The sequence below is a fragment of the Thermobia domestica genome, chromosome 9, assembly GCF_964235325.1.
Source record: "Thermobia domestica chromosome 9, izTheDome1.hap1.1, whole genome shotgun sequence".
In the NCBI taxonomy this organism is placed as follows: domain Eukaryota; kingdom Metazoa; phylum Arthropoda; class Insecta; order Zygentoma; family Lepismatidae; genus Thermobia; species Thermobia domestica.
Genome location: NC_137462.1, coordinates 149191461 through 149218115, shown reverse-complemented (window position 1 = coordinate 149218115; position 26655 = coordinate 149191461). Strand labels below are relative to the sequence as shown.

Below are 26655 nucleotides of genomic sequence, written 5' to 3'. Positions count from 1 at the left end.
AACATAAATACAGATTTTAACAAAGATTGCGTAACACAACAGCATCTGTTAGAAAAACGTTAATTGACGCATGAATGAGTTATTGTTATGTAAAATTTTCTTCTCATCCCTCTTTGATTTAATGTTTTATTGTTCATTAAAAGAAAGAAAAAAACGCGAGGGTGATCAAGTGATAGAATATAATATGTACATACGTATGTATATATAGGAGTATCTGCTTATTTTTTTTAACTAAAAGACCTATTTTGAATAAGGTGAGCAGTTGTTCTGATTCTTTGCGTGCACAGAATTGCAAATATCAATGGAGATCAAACTAATAGCTCTTTTTTTGTTGGCATCCTGTTTAGATTTAAGTTGGGTAAGTAATTTGTATTTCATTCTAAGCATTAATAAGTAAAATTATATGGCTTTAAATCATAATTACAGTTTCCATTCTCTTGGCATGTTTAGAGCAGGCATGGGTAAAGAATAGCATCTTCACTTTATTGGCGTTCGATTCCCATGGTCGGTCATTGTGACGGGATTTTGAAATTGCAAGGATTTTGCATGACTACCTTGCGAATTTTTTTCTAAGAGTGTCTGGGACTATGGGAAAAAGAAATTCATTATTGTTGTGTGTAAAACTTAGTAGTGTGTAAGTAGGAGAATCAGATAGGTAATAGTCACAAATGACAAAAGTCCTAAAGCAGAATCACCACACATGCCTGATGGAAGTTCAAGGTTGTTTGGTTAGATCTTTAATTCATCCTCTACAAAATTATGCAGTGTTATGATAGCAGCATACGTGGTAGACCATAAGTATTTTAGTTGTTGTCTAATGTTTGGCAAGGCAACTGGGAACTGCAAAAATAAATACTTTAAGGAAAATCTCTTTCAAGTGATTAAAAAAAAAAAAGAAAATAATAATTTTTAGCTTGACCATTTTTAAAACAAATTATTTTTCCCTTGCAATGTCCTTAACATACTGATAGTTCAAAATTACCATTATTAAAATTTTATTATTTTTGGTTTTCACATGGCAGCCATTTTTGTTTTACAATGCACTCTGATTTTTACATTTGTAATGGTTTGCGTTAACTTATATTACTCAAGATTGGTTAACCTTAGGTTAATGAAATAAAACAATTTATTTAGAGAGAAACATTATAAATATTATGGCTAATATATTTAATGAAATATGTATTGTAAGGGGTTCAAAGACTCTAAACACTTGACATGGAAAATGGCAAATTTTTAGTTTTTAAAGGCTTATGAATCAAAGAAGGAAAGTAATCTCAAGCTTAACTTTTTGAGAGTTTGTAGGCACCGACATGTGTTTTAGTGGAAACAAATTACAACCCTGAAATTTGCTCCTTTTTCAATCGCAGTTTTCTAAAAATTGAAAATTTTGAAAAATTTCAAATTTTGCTATTTTGTATCTTTGTTTAACAAAGTTTTAAAATCTCAAATTTTAATATGAGGGCCACTATTTATATTTTGAGCCTAACAAACAAAAAACAGTAATTTGTCATTGAAAATTGATTTATTGTTATTCGAAATATTCTCCTTTATGATCAATGCACTTTTGCATTCGTTCGAAAAATTTGTCAAAACATTTTTTCCAATCTTCTTGAGACACCACCACAATATGGTGTTTGAAGGCATCAACAGCTCCTTCCTCCGACAAAAATCGTTGTCCATGCAACTTATTCTTGACATTCTGGAGCCAGAAGAAGTCATTGGGTGCCAAATCAGGACTGTACGGTGGATGACCTATCAATTGGATTTTTTGAGTGTTCAAATAGTCGTTGTTAGACGAAATGTGTACGAGCTCGCATTGTCTTTATGAAGTATGATCCGACTGCGCTTGTTTGTTTTCTGTATTTGACCGAGGACCTCCAGCAAACAAATTATTGTGTACCATTCAGAGTTGACCGTTCTATGTTCCTCCAAAGGCACAGTTGTCACATGATCAGTTTTCCCTAAAAAAAACAGGCGACCATTTGTTTCGATGTGCTTCGAGCGCGAACAACTTTTGTTGGATTTGGTTCATCTTGAAACACACATACAGTGGACTGCTGTTTGCTTTCCGGCTCATATGCATATAACCATGATTCGTCACCTGTTACAATCTTATATACGTCTTTTGAAGCACCGACATTGTATTTATTGAGCATTTGCGTGCACTAATCGACGCGAGCTTCTTTTTGAGTCTTTTTTTGTCAAATTATGTGGGATCCGACGAAAACAAACCTTTCTCACAGCTAAATGATCATGTAATATTTTATATATGCTGGTGGAACTAATGCCTAGGGTTGTGTCAATCTCACAGTATGTCACATGACCATCTTGGAATGTTACGGTTTGCACAGCATCAATGTTTTCTTGAATAACAACTGATTTTAAACGACCTTCGCAAATTTCGTCATGGAAGGAAAGGCGGCCACCAGTAAAATCGTTATACCAGAGTTTCACAGTGGCAAAGGATGTGGCTTCATCGCCAAATGTGGAAGCTATTGATAAATCACTTGAAGGACGTTATGGTCAACAATGTCCAACGTTTCTATGCAAACAAAAATAACGCCTAACTACAATCAGTGTTGCCAAAGCTCAAAATATATATAGAGGCCCTCGTAGATAAACCCTCTACTGTGTATTATGCTGCTGTATAAATGCCATCTTGCATTGAGAACAGGACTCTGCAAGAATGTAGTTCCGTGGAATGGGAACTATTCACGAAAGGGATAATCTGTTACGCTCTGTCACTACAATATCTTCAGCAGTCATTACAATATTCTAATAACAAGAGGAGCCTAAATCATACAAAATATTCACATAACAAGATTAATCGAATGGTTTTGTGATCCAAAACAAACTAGAACATGCTTTAAGAATACGTTTTTAATCTAATCACAATATATTTATGTTTGATAATTATCAATCTATATTATAAAATTAAAAGTGACTATGTTTGTGACTTTTAATCTCTTGAGTCGAACGACCGATATCGATCAAATTTACAACGTACATGTGGTTCTGGCCTGGGAGTGTTTTTAGCTATTTACTTTGACGGTAGAGGATAGGGAAGGGGAAGGAGGGGGATATAGGAAAAATAAATAAAGCTTAATAACTCTTGAACCACCCGACCGATCTTGATCAAATTTTCAATGTAGATGAGGTTCGGGACTGGGATAATTTTTATCATTTCACTTTGACGGAGCAACGTAGGGGATGGGGTGGAGGGGTAGATATACAGAAATCAATAAATATAAAAAAAACTGACTATGTTCGTGAATTTATTACTTTTGAACCTTCCGATCCATCTCAATCAAATTTTCAACATATATGAAGTTCAAGTCTAGGTAGTTTTGTATTATTTCACTTTGTCAGTAGATCCTATGGGAGGAGGAGGGAAGGAGGGGAAATATATGAAAATGAATAAAAGTTAACTCTTGAGAAACCCGACCGATCTCGATCAAACTTTCAACATAGGTAAGGTTCGGGCCTGGGATGTTTTCTTCACTTCATTTTTACAGTGCAACGAATGGGAGGGGGAAGGGGGAGATACATGCAAAAAAGTAAAAATTAAAGTGACTGTTTTGTGGCTTCATCACGTTTGAACCATCCGACCGATCTTAATCAAATTTTCAACATAGATGAGGTTCAGACATGAGGTGGTTTTTATCATATCATTTTAATTGTAGAATTAGAGGAAGGGAGAAATCTATAAAAATAAAAAAAAAACTTAATAACTCTTGAACCATCAGACCGATTTTGATCAAATTTTCAGCATAGATAAGGTTCGGCCTAGGAAGTTTTCGTCATTTGAATTTTACGGTGCAGCAAATAGGAGGGGGAGGGGAAGATATAAGTAAAAAGAATAAAAATAAAAGTGACTGTCTTTGTGATTTCATCACGCTATAACAACAGGACTTTTAATCAAATTTTCAATATGGATGAAGTTTGGATCTGGAGTGGTTTTTATCATATCACTTTGACGGTAGAACTTAGAGGAGGGAAAGAGAAGGGGACATATATATAAAAATAAATAAAACTTAATAACTCTTGAACCACCTGAGCGATCTGGATAAAATTTTCAACATAGATGACGTTCGGGCTTGAGATAGTATGTATCTATTCACTTTGACTATAGAACTTAGGTGAGAAGGTAGAACAGGGAGATATATAAAAATAAATAAAACTTATTAGCTCTTGAACCACCGGACAGATCTCGATCAAATTTTCAACCCAGATGAAGTTCGAACATGAGATGATTTTTGTCATATCACTTTGACGATGTAACTTAAAGGAGGGGAAAGACATTTATAAATGATCGAAAATGACCGATATTATTGTCGAATCTATAGCTTTTGTGGTCGCTGAGATGAACAGCGAAACCTCGGATGCCACTTAAATCCAAATTCAGTCCAAAAATTGTGGGAGGAAATATATATATATATATATAGGATGTCCATAAAGTCAGTTGCCCCCCCCTGTATCTTCGAAATGACTGCAAATATGAGAAAACGCAAAAGTACGCCCTTCATTATTTTAAGCGGCTTGAATTTTGAGCTATAAAAGGTCTACCACAGACACTCACATATAGCAGGGGTGGTTCGGATTTCACGTTAATCAGTAGATCAACGTCTCATATAGCCTCGCTGCTGAACGGAACGCTAAACTAAAATCACCTCCCTCACCTTTCTTGCATGGCATATCGAAATTAACAACCACTTGAGTTTTTGTTATTATTAGCATGCATGGACTTTTGTCCTGATATTAGTATAGCACAAGCTATGGTAGTGAAACATGTGATGGAGCAAATATAATGTCTGGGGAAGAAGTTAGACTGCAACAGTTTGTTTGCGTGGAATTTTTGAACATTATTATGTGATCTATTGAATTATTTTCTCTATATAGTTGGATATTTTTTAAAAATAATTCTAATAATTTGTGCCTTAGATATATCTGAACCATAGAATGATATGTGATTTAATTATTTAAACTATTAACTAAATTTTAGTGAAAGACATATTTAATTTTTCATGAGGGATTTTATTATTATACTTTTTTCGTCTGCTTAAAGATAATATTTAAACTACAATTCAGTGACTAATAAGTAACTAGTAAGTTATGATGCACATGTATGTGTGCGTGATGTTACACTATTTAGAGATAATGTGGCTTAATAATAATGAATTGCATTGACTCTTTAATTTTAAATAATATGTCGGTATATCTGTGAATGGTTTAATTAAACAATTTAATTGTAGTTGAATGAATATTTGAATTTACTGTGTAGATGATTTTGTGAGAATTATTTAATTCATGTATAAATGGACAAGATCATTGATTCTATTTTATCATATGTTTAAAAACAAAGCCTCAATTATAATAATTTACATGAATCTTTGTGAAGTAATGTCCATATATGTATAATACTTATTTTCCTATATTGCTCTTAGATATTATTAAATTTAATATGTATATTCGCTACTTTTCTGCATTGCTCGACACTTCTAAAATAGGCTGTAACAAGTAGATTTTGTCTTAGGTGTCATAACAACGTGTTTGGAAGCAATTGTTTAAACCACGATTATCTGATCCACAGTAAATCTCAGTTTCTTTTCTTTCAATATCAATATATTGATTAAGATAATTTCTTAAATGAGATTTCAGCACCTTGCTGACAATCATTTAAGAGAATAATACAGTATTTTACTGTTTAAAAAATAAAAGGTGTGTTCAAATAATATCGATTCTTAATTTCTTCTTTTTAAGCAAATTAAGTACAAGCACTGCTGGTCGAAGAAAAATTGTAAGGGACATTTATACGCATCGTGTTCGTCTCATGGACCAAGGAGTAGTACATCGAATTAAAGATAGTTGCAGATAAGTGTACAGTGAACCATGTCGGTATACGCGCTCAAAAAACTGTAAAGAAATTACAGCCTATCGTAGTCCGAGAAAGTTCCGATCGATGTGGAAACCAGCATTGTATCAGTAGCTTCAATCTTGAACAGGAATTTGGGCTTGAAGAGAGTTTCTGCTAAATTCGTGTAGAAGTTGCAAACAATGGAACAGAAAGAACTCCGATTGAAAATTGCATTGGACATGCTATATCACATACCAAGATGACTCCTAACATCCTTAACACCATAATCCCTGATGCTGAGGTTTGAGTTTGTGAGTACGACCCAGAAACAAGGATACAATCTTCACAATATAAACATCAGTCATCTCCGAGGTTAAAATAGATCTAAACATGTCAGGTTTGCAGGAATGTGAAGGCGACACTGTCTGCCTTTTAGGACTCCCGTTAGGTGATGAATCACTCGTAAACCCTACAAGGCACAATCATCTCCAAGAAGTGCTACCAGGAGTCCATCATCGTTTTCGTTATGTTGTACGACGCAAATGATCGGATATGTGCGAGCGAAAAATTGGCAATTCCATTACGACAATGTCTCCACCAATGCTTCACAACGGATTCAGATTTTCTTGGCCAAATGCAGCATTCCTGCTTCGTCAAGTCTCTACACCCTCGACACGATATAGTGTAATTTCTGATCCTCCCAAAAGTTAAAAATGCCCTTGAACAAAACCGATTTGATTCTAGAGAAGACATTACGTCGAATATCACGGACCAGATCAACACTATTCCAAAATGTGTGCTGCAGAAATATTTTAAATAATGTCAAGACCACTGGGATAAGTGAGTGCATTCTCAAGAGGACTGTTTTGAAGACGATTAGTTATTATAATTTATCTAAGTAACTGTGATATAAGTAAATGAATTTTTGCTGATCTTAAGGTTGATATTTTTGAACACATCTCGTATTATTAATCCGCTTTCACTAAAATATATGGAATACTGTTAAGTAATTTTCTGTAATAAATAAGATTATGAAGGATTCTCTAGAAGATCTAAAAAGTACCCATATTAATTCCGAGTGTTCGCAATTTCTTAAAAACTCTTTATCCATTGCTCAAATCGAATACCATTTATAGATTAGTTCAGCGTTTCCCAACCTTTTTCAACTTGCGGCACACTACAGGTATAACTTGAATTCTTGCGGCACACCCATATGATATATATATATATATATATATATATATATATATATATATATATATATATATATATATTACTATTATTATTCGTAAATATAAAATACCGTGGTATTTTTCTGTGATTACTGATCTTCTTCTTACAGAATAGAAAGCTCGATCACGGGGTTTTTCCCTCGTGGTAAATCATTATGCTTATTTTTCATTCTAATTTTAAAATAGAAAACAATTGCAATAAAATATAGGACTGGGGTTTTAAAAAATCCACTTTCTCTTTCGAAAACTGTATCTAACCTTTCACTAAAAAGGAGGATCACTAAGTAACGAACAAATAAACAAATCTCCTGTACCTTTAGAACACAAATGTAGGTAATTTGTATGCATGTTTGCTTTGTTGAATATATTGAATGATATGTTAAAATTTGAAGTTACGAAATAGTCTGCAACAATAAAGAAGCAATAATGGTTATGACAATGATAAATACGTTTTTCAACATTAGAAATGTACAGAAAAGTAACACAGTATGAAACTTAAAATTGTAGATTTATAGTAGAGGTTCATAGTAATGTGAAATACAAATATACATTTTCCCCTATCTCTTGCAATTTGGTACCTATAGAATTAATAATTTGTTTCGATTTCCTCGGGGCACACCAGTGTGCCGCGGCGCACCGGTTGGGAAACGCTGGATTAGTTTAAATTACTTTATTTAATGGTAGAATGAATAAATGATAGAATGACAATATGAGAGAAAACGGGATAACCATGAGTAAACCCACTAGAATGATGTTGTCCACCAGAAATTGAAAGTACAGACGTAGGAAATCGAGTCAATTTTTCTAAATCAAAGGTTATGTGAGATATAATGTTCACCTTAGAGTAGAAATACAATACCCCAATCTGTGAACTCATACACGATAAATATAATAATATTTTTTATTTAAACTAAATTATTTAATTAAAATCATGAAAATATATTCGCTTGTAATATTTTCTATTTTACTTAAAAGGAAGCTATTTTTTCTAATTTTCAAATTTAAGATTAATTTATGAAAAAAAAAATTGGTTTAAATTTTAAAATCTTTTAGCTATAGACTTTTGTTCCTATACCCTATACAGATTTCTCCTGTAGTGGAATACTCTTCGCCTATTTGGTCTATGGCCTGTTCGACTCATCTTCCAAATCAAGACACTATTTTCAACTTCTTTTTAGTAATACATAGAGTTCCAGAGCTAGAAAAGCTCGGTAACATAACCAACATGAAAAATTCGGTAACAGAACTCAATATAGCAGCATCAAGTACTAGTCGCAGAAGGAAAAGTTATATTTAGTTTTTTCATAAAATAGAAAGAAAATTAAACTCTAACACTTCTTTTTTCCCACACTTAATTTCAGAGTTAATTCATTCTTGCAACACGAAATACGAGTCTTTTCTATATTCAGAAATCTAGAGCTGCGATAATCCAAAGGTCGCTCATGCTCAGACTTCCTAGTAAATTCAATAGACTTTCAGCTATCGTAGATATCTCTTAACTCCGAAAGGAGTTTCCAATCTGCATTGTGGGAAATTAAGTTGTAAATGTTGTAATGTAAATATTTGTTGACTTTTTGTTTATACTGTTAGATGCATTACTGCAAAGTGGCTAACATGCCGCATCTTTATTATTCTTATAAATAATGAATAAACATTAATTTTCAAAGTTGTACGATATTTTAATGTAATTTTGTCTGGAAATATTTTTTAGACCATGACGCAAGATGAAATATCAGCAATGGCCAGAGCAATTGTTGATAATTGCTCTAAAGAGACTGGAATAACTGACGGTAAGCTTTAGCATAAATTATTTAAATACAGTAGTTGTTTAAGGCATTTTTATATTATAGTCAACTTAATTCATGATTAATCCTTTTGTTGAAGATTGTATATGGAGAGAAGTTCATGACTTTAAGTCTTCGGGACCAATTCTACTGTAATATGAGTGGTTAATGTAAGAAAATTACACAGGTAAGATATACACTAATCAGCCAAAACATAATGAACATGAGCTTCTTTTTGATTGATGTCGTTAAGCTGACTTAAGAGTTACGGAGTAGAATAAATTCGATCACCATATAACGACAGAAAACTCATTCAATCGATCAGTCTGATACTTGCGCTTAAAATGGGAAATGCCGGCGATATATTAGTGATTGATAGGGGGTTAGGTATTTTAGCCGAACATCTTGGAAACAGCGCGACCTGTCGGATGTTCGTTAGCTGCCATGGAGAGTGTATTTCAAAGTTCGGAAAAGGACATGAAACCAACACCAAACGAAAAGACGTTTAGCAGCCACACTTCATTAAAGATGTTGGATGTCGTAGAATGTCGCGGTTGGTACAACAGGATATGATGCAAATTGTGACACATTTAACAACAATTTTTAATAGATTTTTTTAATAGTGGACAAAGCGTGTCTGAATACGCAGTTCTGCAGCCGGCATCATACACGTTTACCACGGCATCATCGATTGCGGCTGAAATAGGCATATTCTTATCGTCATTGGACCACCGAACAATGGCACAACATTATATGGCTAGATAGATTACAATACTGCCTTAATCCCATTGATCGTCGGGCTACAATCCATCATCTTTCAGGGAAATAGCCGCTCGAGACGTGCATAGTAGGAAGACGATAGGCCGGCTCGATTATGATTTGGAAAACCTTCATATTCTAATCGAGGAGCTCAATAGAGCATGTGGAGCACACCGTGACGGCCCCTAGCTATTGAGAGATCATCATCACAGGGCATCCACAGATGAGGCCATGTTTTTAGCTGGCGTCTTCAGAGGACAATGCTTCTTGTCAGAAGACCAACTCTGTACTGTATTGGTGGTAGGAGATAGTAGTGAATTTCAATTGTTGCAACAGCCCCAAATTCATCCAATCTTAACCCAATTGAACATCTTTGAATTGTTATGAGATTCAAGTTCATCTCGGAATTTATAGGGGTTAAGTAACTTATTTATGCAGACGGGTTGCACCATGCCTCTACCATCTACCAGAGCTTCATTGCGTCCATTCCAAAGCACATTACTGCTCTCTGGGAAGCAAGAGGTGGACATATAAAATATTATAGATAGGTGGTCAGAGATGTTTTAGCTTGTCAGAGTATTTCAATCAATAAATTTCATCTGACTGAATAAAATGGCATGCTTAAGGGTAAATTCTCGTGTACAATTTTCTAGGAAATAGACAAGAAGGATTATTTATGGAGCCAAAGGTATGTCGTTCGTAGGCTACAAAACCAGTCTGAAAAACTTCACCAACTATTAACGCCAAACTGATACTAAAATGTACCATCCAATAATACTTGCACTATGGTTAATGAGATAATAAAAACTAGTATTAGCTCTTAAACTTTAGTTTTAAATATCTTTAAATTAATATTTTTCACAGTTGTAAAGTAGTATTTCTTATAGATTAGTACTCAATACAGTATTTAATACAAGGTAAATGAATTAGCAAATTAAAATATTGTTTATTTATTCAAACTGTGTTGCAATAGTATTTATCTCCAGTTTATGTAAACTTTCATTTTATTATAAAACTATGAAAATACTCGATATACAACCTCTTTATCGATATTATTGTTAGACCATTTGAAGTGCCCAAATACGTTTGAATAACTACTTGGATCGGTTCATCTTCAATACTAGGTAGGATTTTTTTTTCGTATGCGATAACGAACACCAAAAATGTTCTTATTGGAATAATTCCACCTATCTACAAATTAAATATATAACTTCAAGTATTTCATTAGTAATAGACAAGTTAAAAACAAAAAATAGTGGATTAGATGTATTGATATTTCTGACATTTTTGTGATACTTGTGATATTTAGGAAAGATTTGATATAGTTGGGAAATTATAATAGAGAACATTAAATAGAAACTAAATCTCATAAGAAGAAAACAATAGTTTTACGTGCTCACATTCAAATTAGTTTATTCCTAAAGCAATTTTAGCGATTTTATTGGTACACCGTTAAATCTTCCTCCAAACATTGAAAGAGCACCAAGAAACCACTTTGACGTGCATCATTATTAACAGAGCCCGGATGTTGTTGACCTAACATTTTCTAAAAAGTGACCTATAAAATGACACTAAAATTCCTGTAAAATGACCCTAAAAATCACAAAAATTGACCTTAAAATTTGCGTTTTCTTGAACGTTTATTTCATTAAACATTGACGTGTTTTTAAATGTCCATTGGATTTTTAGTTAACATTTCTCACTCATATTCAAAAAGTATTGTTTCACTTAGTTGCAGTCCATTGATCATTTATTTCTATTGATCAGCCCATTGTAAGTATTAAAAGCGTCAATTCACTCCTGAGTTAAAGCTAGGAAGCACTCTTAAACAATAAAAGTTCGCAAGTGTAGACTACATGAAAATAATAGATAGGAACCAGTTTAAAATCCTTGTACGCCTTCTAATCCATTTTTAGTTATTCACGTGATCACATCCTTTGTGGTCAACAACCCAAAACTATCTGTTTGGCCACCTACCAACCCCCACCTTTCGTTAACCAGATACAGATTAGTTTTCATTAACTTGTTAAGAATGCAGTTTTTCCACCCCAATAGTCAAGAAGCAAGAAAAGAGATTATTCAACTTCGTCTTTTCCACATTCGTAAGCCGTGTTCATGTAAAGGTTTCCTTATGTAGAAGAAAAAGACTAAAAAGATCATAAGTGACCTAAAAGTTACCTTAAAATATTAAAAAATGACCTGAAATTTCAAAATGGCTAAAAGTGACTAAAAGTTGACCCTAAAAAACTATATTTTTAGAACCTAGAGTTGATGGATAATGTTTTTATTTAAACTTGCCTTGCCCTATGCGTAACAGAAAAAAGTTGACTTGTCAACAAGATCCGGGCCCTGATTATTAATATACTTTTAAATATATGCAACGAAAGGATTAAATCACATTTAGCAAAACAATAGATTAACTTCAAACTACCCACCAGAATTCGTTCCAACCAACTATACATCAAGCTAATTTGCTTTCCTTCAACTGATAAAAGACAAATCAGCGATTTATTCAATGAAGTAGTATTAAATGAACACAAGACATATGAAAGTGGGATCAATAAGTTCTTCTAGACCAACACTTTGTTGGATCTTCTGCAAGTATTTCCGTTCTTCAAAAGAATGCCACAACCCCAAAGTCTACTACCGATGAGGGAGAACCCATATAGGAAAATGCCAAGGTAACACTTAACCACAATTTCTGCGTTACATTCATGACAAGCAGCCATCATACGGGCGTGGATAGCTGCCACAAAAGACCACTTCTCTCTACACAAAATAAGCAACCAAGAACACTTATCTGAGGACGTCTTTGTAACAAGTCAGAAACTTGCGTGGCAGAATCAACAACAACATGTTTGTGCAAGACGAAGTAACCAACCACAGACAAAAGAAATTAATCTTTCTAAGAGCACTTACATACATTTGTATTTCAACTGCCTTCCAGAGAAAAATCACATTAAAACTCCTTGCTATTCAAGAAGAGGTTTAATCAAACACGAGTGCTAAAGAAAAAAGTAAGTAAGCACACCGAGATTTGAAAATATAATTACATTGGTCGGCATGAAAATCCTCCCACGAGGATGAAAGGGTGTACTGGATAGATTTCGAGACGCTGATTACGAATATCTCATCGAGAAAATTCCAGCACGTACGTTTTTTTGGCGGGGTGCTGTTTACATAATTGACAGAAAAATCTATTTTTCGTATTTAATGTGTGTTTTCCGTGTTTGAAGTGCATAATTCTGCATTTTTATCTTAATCCAAGAACTGTTACTAGGCTATATCACAGGAACATTCTTTTCTCTAGCTCACGACCCTCCGGAAACGTACTCCCTCCTCTTGCGTTCCAAAGATTTATTGTCGTTCCACACTGCAGACACTAAAACCTAGGCGTTATTGACGGAGAAAGGTTTCGTAATCAACTTGCGATCATTCATCGGCTCCCTTTTGTCTAGACGACAGACAGATTGTTGAAAAAAGGCGCCAAGTTGTCGCATGAAACAAATATTTTAGTTTCCAGTTGATCTTCGTGTTAGAAGGTGGTGTTACGCTGTGTCTGTGTATACCGTACGCCTAGGTGAAAAATATTTCTGCGTGAAATATTGACGTTTGTGTTAAACGAAATGCCGAGAACTTGCAACAACCTGCTGCTTGTGAGGATGTTGCACAATCTTCGAGTACACAGTCAGATCCCAATTACGCCCCAGTGCCTGACACTGATAAACCACATGTGATAAGTCAGGAAGAGCTGAATGATCTGATCAGAGACCTTAACCTTACCAAGTCTAAGGCCCTGTTGCTTGCATCACGACTTCAACAATGGAATCTACTAAACCAAGATGTGAATATATCGATGTATAGGAAAAGAGAGGGGAGCCTAGTTCCTAATTTTACAAAGGATGGTGATTTGGTGTATTTCAGTGACATTCAATCGCTTATAGGACAACTGAAGTTGAACTACAACACTGAAGATTGGAGGCTATTCGTAGATTTCTCTAGGATAAGTCTCAAGGCAGTGTTACTACACAATGGCAATGAAAAGCCAGTCATCCCTATTGCTCATGCTGTGCATATGAAAGAAACATACGAGAACATGCGAAACCTATTGCAGAAAATAAAGTACGAACAGTTCCAATGGTCTGTATGCGCTGACCTTAAGGTTATTGCCATCCTCACCGGCTTACAAGGAGGTTACACAAAGCACTGCTGCTTCTTGTGTCATTGGGATAGTCGAGCCAAAAATCAGTACACCATCAGAAAATGGCCGCCAAGGAAGCAACTGATCCCAGGGGAGATGAACGTGGCTAATGAACATCTTGTGGACCCAGAGAAAATATTCTTACCACCAATTTATATCAAATTAGGGCTCATGAAGGTCTTCGTCAAGGCCCTGAACCGGGATGGCGAAGCATTTAATCATCTCAGAAAACTATTCCCAAGACTGAGCGAGGCCTAGGTGAAAGAAGGTGCTTTTACGGGACCTCAAATCAGAGACGCTTTTAAGGACACTACCTTTTCTTCTAAGCTTAATGAAATGGAAAGTGAGGCTTGGGAGGCCTTTCGAGAAGTGTGCAGTAACTTTCTAGGGAATCATAAGTCATCTGATTACAAAGACATTGTGGGCAGGTTAATTGCTTCATTTCGTAACATGGGATGTAATATGTCCCTAAAGTTACACTTCCTGCATTGCCACCTGGACTTCTTCCCTGAAATGTACAGCTTGGGGGAGGTCCCTGATGAACACGGGGAAAGGTTGCACCAACAAATAGTTACCATGGAGAGGCACTACAGTGGTAAATGGAGTGTGAATACGTTGGCAGACTTCTGTTGGAATGTGACATGCGAGAAACCTTGTACTAATTACAAGAGAAGTAGGAAAACCAAGTGACACGTAAGTGTTTAACTTTTTATGCAATTTTATCTGCATAATTTATATTGATATTTAAATATAACGTGCAAATAATTATGGGTGGAGAATAGCATCTTTGGGCGGATATTGAAACCCTCCTGCTTCCTGAAAACTGGTACGTCCTGGGGAAAAACGGGTTACGGAATCGAACTCAGGAGCTTGAAACCTATAGGAATCACCTATTTTCGTTCGTGTGAGCGAAAAAAAGTTTCATTTTGCCGAGCAATGTTAGAATTTCAATTAAATCATCAGATTATAAATGTACTATCGAATTATCCAAATTAGCAGGTAAAACATATTTTCTTTAAACTATAAAGAACATCCAAATGCTTCTAGAAATATTCTTAAAAGAAAAAAATAACTATGGTTTTACCCTCTGACGGCCAGTAATAAATGCAATAACAACTATGTGATAATATAACACACATGGATACACCATACAACTATCGAGGAAATATTATCACTTGATTACATTAACGAGAGCGATTATTGTTTTCTTCCACTATCCAAGAAATATATTTCTAGACATACAAAGAACTTTAAGGAACAGAAGGCCATCTTCTAGTTTTATTCATTGTAAAGCTGTTTTGGGTATCTGCAACGACAAAAATCAAAGAATAATCTCAAGTAATTTTCAACAAAAAGTTATCCATGGGCAAAATAATGGAGTTAGCTATAGGCCCTTACTCCCATTAGTAGAGTTCAGCAATTCTAATGATGATACCAGTGACAGAAAATGAATTTGAGAACTGAATATTTTCTCGTATTTTTGTCAAAAACTCAGACCGCAACACATTTTATCATGTATGCAACAATGGGATAGGTGGATATTAGGAAAAAGGCAAACCACAAGGAGAAACTTGTTCCAGAACTTGTGTCTATGCTAGTAGCACACACTGACAATCACAGATACCATATTTGTTATATAATATGTATGTAATATATGCTTTCTTTTGTTGATAGTATTAATGATTTTTTCTCTAAGAACTCTGTTTACCCAGAAAAAGAAGTGTTCAACAAATGTTTGAAATTTTTCATTACTTCACCCTAAAAAATGGTATAGTTGGCATAACCATTAAATGGTTAATAATACCAGAATAGTATTGCTTATATAGGGACAGCTATGCTTATGGCCAGTAATAGCATACAGGTATGGCTATTAAATCCGGGTTATTGTTACCATACATATGTGCAATAGTACCATATTTCTGTATTGCAAATTTAACTATAATCGGAGTTAATAGTCAATATTACCATGCAGATTACAATACAGCTACATCCCAACTATACCTTTATAGCTCTGCCTACAATACCATATTCGTTCGAATACTATACCGTATAGGTATTGCAAAGATACTAGATGGTTGGACAACAGGTGGACAACCATACCGTATAGTCATTGTAACCATTATATATTGTTGTATTTGCAAGACTAAATTACAGTACCTACAATACCGTATAGCTATTTTAACAATACTATCTTATTGAGACAACCATATAGCAGGGTAGGTGCACCAAATTTTATACTTGATGTAACCATACTATATTGCTGTAGTTGCAATATTATATGACTATATCTACAATACGGTATGGCTATGTGAACAAGAACGTCTTGTTGAAGCAGCCATGTAAGATGGTAGATGGAACAACCTGCATAGGTACTATAACCATATTATATTGCTATGGTAGCCATGCCGTATTGTAATATTGAAGATAAAGTATGTTTGCTGTTACCATGCTAGATTGTTGACAGAACAATCTAGCATAGTGTGTGGAACAATTTCGGAATTGTTATAGAAACAACACGCATAAACACACCACCTTGATTCTGCTTCATATTAAACTTCACAGAAGATAAGACAAAGGTATTATTAGAAACAGTTCCAGTAACCATTTCAATACTTCTTTAAATGGATAATGAAAATGTTTCTAATAATACTTTTGTCTTATTTTCTGTGAAGTTTGATATGAAGCAGAATCAAGGTGGTGTGTTTATAGCTATCGTAACCATGCAGTGTTGTTTCTATAACAATGGAACTGAGGTGGTATGCAATGTAGATCAGAAATTACACAGCATTTATAACAACTACTTTTATTTTCCTTTAATCAAGTATACATTACAGAAAAATTAGAAATGCAGCACAGTAATACCAAAAAAGGAACTTTACAATAATGCAGTTATGAAAGTATATAAATCTTTTAATCAATGCAATGAAAATATACCACATACTTTTGATTTACATTTCTTTCTTAATATTTTTACACGTATTTTATAAAATGTGGATGTTACTAAATAACAGTTATTCCAAGTAACTGAACACGGAAGACACATATTGATGATGTGTCCAAATTAGAATTATTTTTCATCTTACAGTTTCAGTGTACATCTGACACCATCTTCTGAGAGAGGAAATAAGATGGCAAATAATGGGTAAGGAAATTGAGAAGAACTCGAAGTATTCAATTTTGTAATCCATTCTTTTCCCATCCTATTTTTCTCTATCTGAAGATGCTGTCAGGTGTACAACCAGACTGTTAGACAAGATATAATTCTAATTTGGATACTAAGAATTGCCCCAATTACATAAACTAGAAGTTTTGAAGAATCAAGATTCACTTAATACAATACACATATATACACGGTGATTCAGAACTCGAATTCGCAGGAAAATGAACTTTGAATACCCTGGTCCTCGTAAAGTCCTTAAAACTACAAAGAAAAACGTTCTTCGCAGGACAATCCGCCTCCACCATATCCGTTACGTTTCAACACAAAACTATGAAATATTCAAAATTGAAAGTTTTACTCCCTTGAGCGGAATATGGTACATCAACTCTGTCAATCATAGTAGAGGAGTTAGTGTTCTAAAGTTCATTTCTTTACGACTTCGGTATGCATACAAGCAAGAAATATATTGATTCTAGTAAGGAGCATGTAAATGAATATCAAATGAAATTAAATGCTGATTCATTTCACATTCTAAATTCAAACTTGAAAATTTAGTGGCAAGTATTTGTGCTTAAACTGATTCACACAGAACAGGAATCAGAAGAAAACAAATATATATATGTACTATTCCATTAGACGCAGACTTACTGTTTTACTGATAATGAATATATTATATTACGATTTATGGCTGATTCGTTTTATTATTAATGAATTTAACACTAATGCTTTATTGTTGTAAGATCATATTGCACTTATTTTTAATTTATTTTCCACATTCCTAATACTGATACAATAAATCATTTTTCAACCAAAACTGCTAAGTTTTTTCCTAGACAGAAAACCAAGAAGAAAAAAAAATGAGTACAACTTAACAAATATACACAATTCTTTTGAAACTTGGTAACCGTTTGCATTAAAAATGTAAATAATATGAAAAAAATACAAAACATGTTACAAGACTGCTTTTTTTAAATGGAAAATTTTGTAACTACCATGTAGTTCTTTAGTGTCAATACCTACATCATAATAAATGTGTTTCTTCCTACGTTTGATAAATAATACGGAAACATGCATAAAATAAAGCTTAGAAGATTGAACTGAATTAGTGTTTCGCTATGTTAACTGAATTTTCCTTATCATTTTATTATTACATATTTTTCAAAAAGCTTTTTGGAGTTGGTAGTGCGTATTTCTAATGTCATTTAATCTCTCAATTTTTTTTCTTTCTTTCTAAAGTGTACCGTATATAACGGAGTACTGAAAAGTTTTCAGAATAGTTTTGCAGCTCGTGAAGTTTAAGCTAGAATGATTAAACACCACCAAGCAATTCCTCGTACATCCTTTGTGAGTCAGTGCCCTAAGCGGCTTTGTCCTAGGAAGTCGCATTTAGTTTTTAAGCGTATTTTCCCCCAGTTATGCGCTGAGTAACAGTGAAATTGAAGGTGACGAAATTTATGAAACTAGGTAAAGCTAGAAAATCTGCTTCAGAAACACATGAAATGTTGAAGTCAACATTTGGAAAAGATGCTTTAGGCCATGGTCAAACGTAAGAGCATGTTAAAAGTGACAGAACATCGGTTGAAAATAATGTCCGTTCAGGATACCCGTCAATCGGCATAGGATTTTGTACCACGAAGAGAACATGGGAGGATTACTGTAAAGGCTGTGTAGAGACTTGCTGTAAAGACTGTGAAAAAAATTATACTACTAACTTTCCATCGGATTTACCCAACTCTGCACCGTGTAGCATTTTCTTCTCCTTCAGAATGGAAATCAACTTCAAGGGCCGAGGATTTAACAGTATACAACACTCAAGCGAAACTGCCATCACGAAACACACGAGTGGAAATATATGCAAAAATTAAACGTAACACTCAAGCGAAACTGCCATCACGAAACACACGAGTGGAAATATATGCAAAAATTAAACGTGATCTTCTAGCACAAAGTCGCTTAAGCATTGACCACCAAGTGATGCACGAGGAGCCATCTGCCGGAATTTTACTGTACAGACACTGCGGAAACTGAGTACCCCATCATACACAAGACATTATTTAACATGATAAACGCAAACAAAAATTTACATTAAATGCCCACACAGACTGGATTACAAACGACACAATTTCACGACGAATATTTTCGTTAGAAGTAATTATTATTATTTTACATTTTCTGAAATTATTTTCTTGGTACAATATGCATTATTTGCATCTAACAATAATACGAAAGTATTTGCTAAGCAGTAATAAGACTTGTAAGAAAAGGCACAAGAACAAATAAAATACTTAAATACAAGGGACAATAATTAGAACCATCGTTAGCGTAACGTTTCGTAACACATAATATAAACGTTACAATACGAAAGAATATCTACTGATTCATTATTTTAACAAAAGAGACACTGACCAAAGCTTAAAATTTTACTTTATTTTAAATTATAATTTGTAACTGTTTCGGATATCTAGCATATCCTTCTTCAGACACGATCGAAATTAATGAAAATACAGACATATATATAAATGTTGTTATAACAGAGTTTTAAAAAAAACTCTGTTATAACAACATTTATATATATGTCTGTATTTTCATTAATTTCGATCGTGTCTGAAGAAGGATATGCTAGATATCCGAAACAGTTACAAATTATAATTTAAAATAAAGTAAAATTTTAAGCTTTGGTCAGTGTCTCTTTTGTTAAAACAATTAATCCAAAGCCATGAATAGTCTTACTACTGATTCATGTTCTATCATAGGTTCGCTACATGTTTCCGTACCTATCTCTTTTTAAGAGTTAATGGCATTTGATTTTCGCGACGTCACGCCTGTGGTTTTCATTCCTTAATAGTATTCGATTTCTCCTAGAAACTTTCCTTATTTTTATAAGTTTAAAATAAAATGAGGAGACAAAATGTATAACAAAGAAATTGGGGCAGCTCCTGCAAGTATCTACATTTTAAGGAGTAAAAATTTTGTTAGTGCACCAAGGATCAGAACAGGAATCGTCAGGCTGACGTCCTAGATTCAATCTTACGTCCAATAGCATATTTTCAACTCTAAAATTAGAACAAAGTATAGTTTGAACTCAGTAAAGGTTATAGTAAATGGTTTATGTAATTCAGTGAGATTTTGAATGAAGAAATATTATGACCACTAGCAATGTATTTGCAATCAATAAAAGCTATTCTTTTCGACGTACGACACATCATACTACCATATAATATTAATCGGAATTTAATGGCATCATATGTTTTTCTTAAGACGGACACCTTCCCAAGATACGGTTCTTGACTTTGACACATTTATATTAGAATTGCAGAAACCCATTAAAAACTGCTTTCATAAATATATTTTTAGTAGTTTAAACTTAGTGTCACATGACATCCTTCCCAATTAAAAAAAATACTTAGAATTAAAAATGGCAGACAACGATTTACCTTCCTTTCACGCAATATTGTTTAACTTTTGTTTTAAACCCATTTCGGTAACACTAAATCCTTTTCATTAGCAAATCCAAGTTACATTCTTATGAAGGAACCCGAACCCATACAAACTTTTGCGACTGGGTACACGGATTCCTTTTCCAAAGCGGTTTTATATATATCGGGTGTAAGGAAAAGGTAGTACAGGCAGACAGACTTGATTCTACAGCTAAAACGATACGAAAATGTCTTTATAAAGTTGCCCTTTAAGGCCCCCTTTTGGAAGGGAGAGACCGGTAAACATTGGTCGATATGGCAATATCGCACGGGTTGTCCGTAACAACACTTGATAGCAGCGACTTTGGAATGGTGTTTATCGTGGAGTAGAGGAAAGTGCCGTACTTCAAACGAAGGTACCTAACTTCAAAGCTCTTTGTCATTTTTCTTTTTCTTCTTCTTTTTTTTAAAAATAAAAGTATGGAATATGGGATGCAGCAAAAAGTCTGAAATGTGGCGGGAAAATGTGAAGAGATGAAAACGTACATTTAAAATGTCAAATTGAATAAATATCGTACAAACGGAAGCTTTCTGTGCCCAGATCATGACAAAACATGCCGTTTCAAATCTAGCCATTTTGTTGTTAAAATAAAAAAAAAAAACTGATTTAAAAAACCTTAGATAACGAAGAAGTTTAAACTAAACTCCAAAGCCGATATCACGTGTTTCTACAGAGTACCGCAAGGTGTTACCTCATAGTCCAAATTTTACCCGTCTGTCACTTCAAAAGGGAACCTCGGAGGACAAAATATCGTAAGACATTTTCGTTTCATTTCAGCTGTAGAGTCAGATTCTGTCCAAGCTGTGCGATCTTTTCCTTACACTCGATATGTAACCTTTTTCTATTCCGAACAAAAAATCAGTATAAAATTTACATAGAACCAACCATGTTTTTTAAAAGTTTAGTTCCTACGTCGGTGGCCACAGGACCATGCAGGCAAAACATCTATTAGTACAGGAATGTATGCTTCATTGCAAATGCTTTGCTAGTGGATATAATATTGTTTGACTGAAAATCACATGGATTAAGAAACATTTTCTTATGCTCGAGCCCTATTACGATTATGTTAGAAAACACTGCCCCACATGCAACACAAAATCATACCGAAACAGAAACATATATGTTGTCATTATCGATTATCTTATAATACGTAGGAGGCCCTGCAAAATTCAAATTTACTGGTATGCAGATCCACTCTTGCGTGAAAGACAAATGATATGCACAGTAGTGACTGTCATAGCCAACTGTTTTCATTTTCTTACATAGAAGGAAAATGTGCGACTCTTCGTCTAACAAAATTTTTTTTATATTATAAAAGTTTAAACCATCTTCATGAATTTCGAACGCTACCATGCAACACTTGAACACAAATCCGTTGTATATGCACCAAGCTACTGACCGAAAAAGTTTCAACAACGAAGGAGGTAAACACATTGAAAACAATGGAAAATTCTGATCTTGTGAAAGGTATATCTTTGCTCCAGGTCCAGTTTCTTGTTGAATATGAAAACCGTTTTTCTGAAAGAACTTATAACATATCTGCAATTGGTGTTTCAAACCTATAGTTTCTAGAACATTCTTTCGACAATAAGCAATACGGGCAGCAATCTTGGACGGTTGGTGTTTGGATTCATACCTCATACACCATGTGAAAACAAGTGGTCCTATATGTCGCATTAAACGTGGATAGTGAACCATGTGATGATGCTTAGGTTTTAATGTATCCTGAAAAAAAGATTTGTATATCTCATGATGTTCTTCAATTAATGTACAAAGTAATTCAGAAGTGTTTACGTGAATAACTTTTGATGTTAATATGACTGTTATTTCTCTTAGCAGAATATAAAATTTCCAAACGATATTTTCCTCGGGGATTAAGTCACCCATTATCAAACCAAAGTACCTTATGAGAAATAACATTTCAGCAGCAGACAAGTTTAATTTATTCTTTTCAAGATTTTCAGAAGATAAAGGTGCCGGCTTATTTACGTCATCTGACATGCATGCAAAGGCCGAAATCCTACTGTTTAAAATATCCATTGTGAAAAGACGTGTTTCGTTGATGTAGTACTTCAAAATATGCATCATATCATAGTTCCCCACCCCTTCCAAAAGATCATGCATCACGTCCACACTGTAATTTTTGGTAACATGAAAACTCGGCAACATGTTCCAAGTGCTATTCTCTTTTACTCCTGTCTGTGAAGCATCTCCGAGAATTACATGTAGTTCATAATTCTCAACGTCCCGCAAATTCCGGACGTTTTCTCTTGACTGCGCCTGTAAATCTGTTTTTGATGTAAGGCAAAACCTGCAAGGGTACTTAGCAGAAAATGACTCTGTAAAGCCAAGAACGGAATTCAATCCAAGATTGTCACTTGTAATAACACACAAAATAAATCTGTACTTCTAAACCATTATACATTACACATATACCTTCACATTCTAGGAAACGCAACTCTTCAATAAGAATTGAAAAGGTTGCTTTATTACCGAAAGTTTTTCTATCATTTGAATGAAAGAGTAAGGCGAGAAATATGTTCTCTAGTTTCGCGAAAAACTCCGGTGGAATACATGCAATTGTATAATAAACTACCCCTATCTTTTTTGTACCAGCATGCCCACTTAAAGGGTTGTTAATTTCGTAATCGTCAAAGTAAAGAAATAAAGGTAATATCAAACGATCATCAGAAACCGTTACCTCGTTTCTCCAATGCAGTCCTTGCACACTACTGAAAAGTACTTCAGTCTCTTGTTCTGTACTGTTCTTGAAGTGGAGTAACGTTGACAGAACATTCGGTAACTCCAAAAATCGTTTAAGCATTTTTCGCATAGGCACAAACTTTCCAAGCACTTGTAATGTTTCCACCGAAACCTCGCCTTTCTTTCTCTTTGAAGATAATTTCTGTCCAATAACATAATCAATTGGTTTTATCAAACTGCCCATTGTCTCTAACATGCCAAATCGCCTATATTCGGTTTCCAAGCTATAAAATGGACTGGACATTATACTAAACATGTTCATTACTTCAGTTACTGTATTATCATCAACATGATTTCCTCGAAGCGTTTGTAAAATTTTCTCTCTTAGCAGTTGCATCACACTACCGCCCATAAACCCGTGTACCCAGTCGCAAAGGTTTTGTATATGAGTTCTGGTTAAGTTACATTGACTATACAGTTTAGTAATAAAAAGAAGGGCTTCCTCCTTTACAGCCTCACGGTAATCTTCAAGAGAAAGGCTTTCCACAGAAGTTTCAATTGGTATATCACCATTATCAGTCAACTGTCTCTCAACATTGATGTGACACACCTCATTTTGGTATCCACGAAAAGGCTGGTTCCCATCACCACCCGTACTTGTTTTTTCGTGTTTCAGCAAGTGTTTGCGGAATGAATTGGCGTTATCAAATTCGCGTCCACACAACGATTCCCCACAACGAAAGGGGCTCATGGCACCTAATTTGTGACAAAATTTTAAATGAAGTAACAGAGACTGACTCGTTCTTAAGTCACTATGACAAACAAAACACTTAGGCATCTTCTTACAAACTAAAAAGAACGTATATACATGAAAAAACTATTTTACAAACTAAATGATTAACGGAAAACAACCTTTCCCGCCATTACACCTTTGATATTTCAGAGATAAGCGTGTTCACTGAAGGAAAATTCTTGTCGCAGTCATTTTCAATTTTGTACATATGTTTCTGCACAAATGTCCACACCTGTTCCGATTCCTTCGGATATTCTGCATCCAGTACTTGAAACGACTTGAATGTGCTATCGATTGCTTTCAGTGGAGTTTCAACTCTGTAGAGATTATCCTCAATACTCACGTAGAAGGCTTGAGGTTCATCTATTTTTGAAGCGACAACGACGGGCATGGGCTGCACACTACATCCAAAGCGCTGCATCTTTAGATGATGCCTTTCTAACTCTGTTTGAAGATCGGACGCTTCCTGTAAGTCATGTACACAGAATTATTATCACGTTACACACCTATTAACACGTTATCAAATTCCAAAAACTACAAATACGCGTATAATTAAAATGAGCTTGTATTTTAAACACGAGGTGCACCAATAATATATATAGCAATCCAATTAAACTGCTACCAACTGTTTTCAGGCATTCTTCTATACTAGAAATGTAATGTAATGAGGTCATAATTGACGCGAGTCACTTCTACGCGATATGAAATGTCTTGAAATCTAATATAGGTTAATATGACAGTATTTCGAATGTATTATTATACCCCTTGAGTTGTACATTTTTAATACCGTTCATTGTGTTTGTTTTATCCGATGCAATTAAGAAAAGTTCTGGAAAAATTAAGTAAAGTTCCTTAGAGGAATCTACCCATTAGTATAAGGTTTGAGAATAATCACAAAGAAAACAATCTGAATTATTGCACTTATAAACTTGACAGTAGTTACGTGAATAGATAACTGCGACATCAATAAAACTGTCCTAAGCTTACACTTAATTGTTTACATTTACAGTAATAAATATTTCAATTAAATGTGGCAAACTTGGAATCACATTCAGACATAAAGTAAGCACGGATATTTTAAAGATAAAATAAATTTAGATCCTGTACGTCAATGACCGCAATTCTTGACGTTACACATCTCCAGGAAGAAGAAAGAAAAAACCTTTGCGGAAATTTGAAAAGCAAGGATACTACAATATCAATGAATTAGTTTTTAAAATAATGATCGCGAAAAGGTTGGTGCCGTTCCCCTACGTGCTGTTTAGTATTTTTATAAGATTGATATTACACACATATCATTACCTCGAGTATAAACACTTCTTACTTATTTATGCCATAAAATGAAGAAAGGAGTGCTATCATAGTTCCAATATTTGAAGGGTTGAATGAAGAACATTTTTAAAGGCACTGGGAAAAAGCTGTTTTGAGCCAAGTAAACATTTTATCCATGACCATAAACATATTTAACCTCTACTTATGTTTTAGAAAGTTTACATAGCATTCACCGAAAGTTTTACAGCATTTTTACGTTTACTATTGTTATTGGAATATAGGGTTTCATCACGGGAACTTCATAAGGCATAAACCTACAGTGGAACCGAAAATACGAATAACATCCTAAAATCCCCTCCCCCTTCCTCCCGGGAAATCGAACGCAGTCGCCCAACAAAGGAGATAAGTGTACTAGCAACGAAGGAGTAACTTTTAGGTCGGCCTTAAGTTCGTCACGTTTGAGGGATGTCGTCCCTCGGAGAGCACACAATCCGAGAGAGGGGAAGCAAGAAAGGAATGGATGGGGAAGGAAGCGGTCTGGGACCTGTGTGTTAGGTACCATCCCGGCATTTTTAGCATCGTTCACTGTGTTTATATTATCCGACGCGATTAAAAAACAAAGAAACTCACTCAACCCAGGAAAAAACACTCAGGATGATTGGCCTGAAAAAGCTGTTACACTTCTTTGATCGAGTGATCCCACCGGGAATCGAACCCAGAACCGCTCGCACCAAAGGCGAGGGCGTTAGCGACTAATAAATATTGTGTTTTCCTATTTTATGCATATTCCTTTCTATCTACACAACTTAGGTTCACGATATCTTCGTAAGATACAAATCGCGTCACATACACCGATATATGCTTTACTAATTGCATGAAGAAGAGTCATGTATATTGCAAAATATGGTTGATAGCTCACTCCACCAAGGGCGTGCTGTCCCGAGGGGGCCTTTTCTTAAACAAACTTTTTTGTTTCCATGTACCACCAATATGATCCTCTTGATATGGTATGGTAATCATATCAATTGAGTGCACATCAAAGATGGAGCGGGTCAGTGGCTATGGATCACGTGGGGATAATTTTGAGTATACTTTAGTGGATCTTGGCTTACATTTCCATGTTCCACTGTTACGTATGACTACCCTAACCCAACAATAACAACTGACTCATTGTAGTCCTCAATATAACACATTCCACTTTGATCCACTCTCGACATATTCGGTCAGTAGGTCGAAGTAGATCAGTAGATCATGGTGACACGTGGTGAGTCAGAGTGGATCGTGGTTTGATGAAAATGGTGTTTGCTTACACAATATTTTTGTTTGAGCATAGCAGTTTTTCCAGAAAAGCTGTTTTTTTTTGTTTGTTTGTTTGTTTGTTTGTTCGATAAGGTTTCGTGCAATGTTCTCCATTCTCCAA

General features: G+C 34.7%; 2 protein-coding genes across 3 annotated transcripts in view; one reads left to right on the top strand and one right to left on the bottom strand.

Annotated features, from left to right (window-relative positions):
• Positions 1–228: 228 nt before the first annotated feature.
• Positions 229–26655, top strand: part of LOC145694178 (general odorant-binding protein 56d-like) — a 65587-nt gene continuing 39160 nt past the window's right edge. The window contains exons 1-2 of the mRNA XM_081770294.1: positions 229–358; positions 8798–8876. Coding sequence (XP_081626420.1) covers positions 302–358; positions 8798–8876 — 136 coding nt within the window. The 5' untranslated portion in view covers positions 229–301. The remainder of the gene's footprint in view (positions 359–8797; positions 8877–26655) is intronic.
• LOC145695094 (uncharacterized) overlaps positions 19925–26655 on the bottom strand; it is a 31520-nt gene continuing 24789 nt past the window's right edge. For both annotated transcript variants that reach the window (XM_081771988.1, XM_081771987.1), the window contains exon 10: positions 19925–24429. In XM_081771988.1, the coding sequence (XP_081628114.1) occupies positions 24094–24429 (336 nt within the window). In that variant the 3' untranslated portion in view covers positions 19925–24093. The remainder of the gene's footprint in view (positions 24430–26655) is intronic.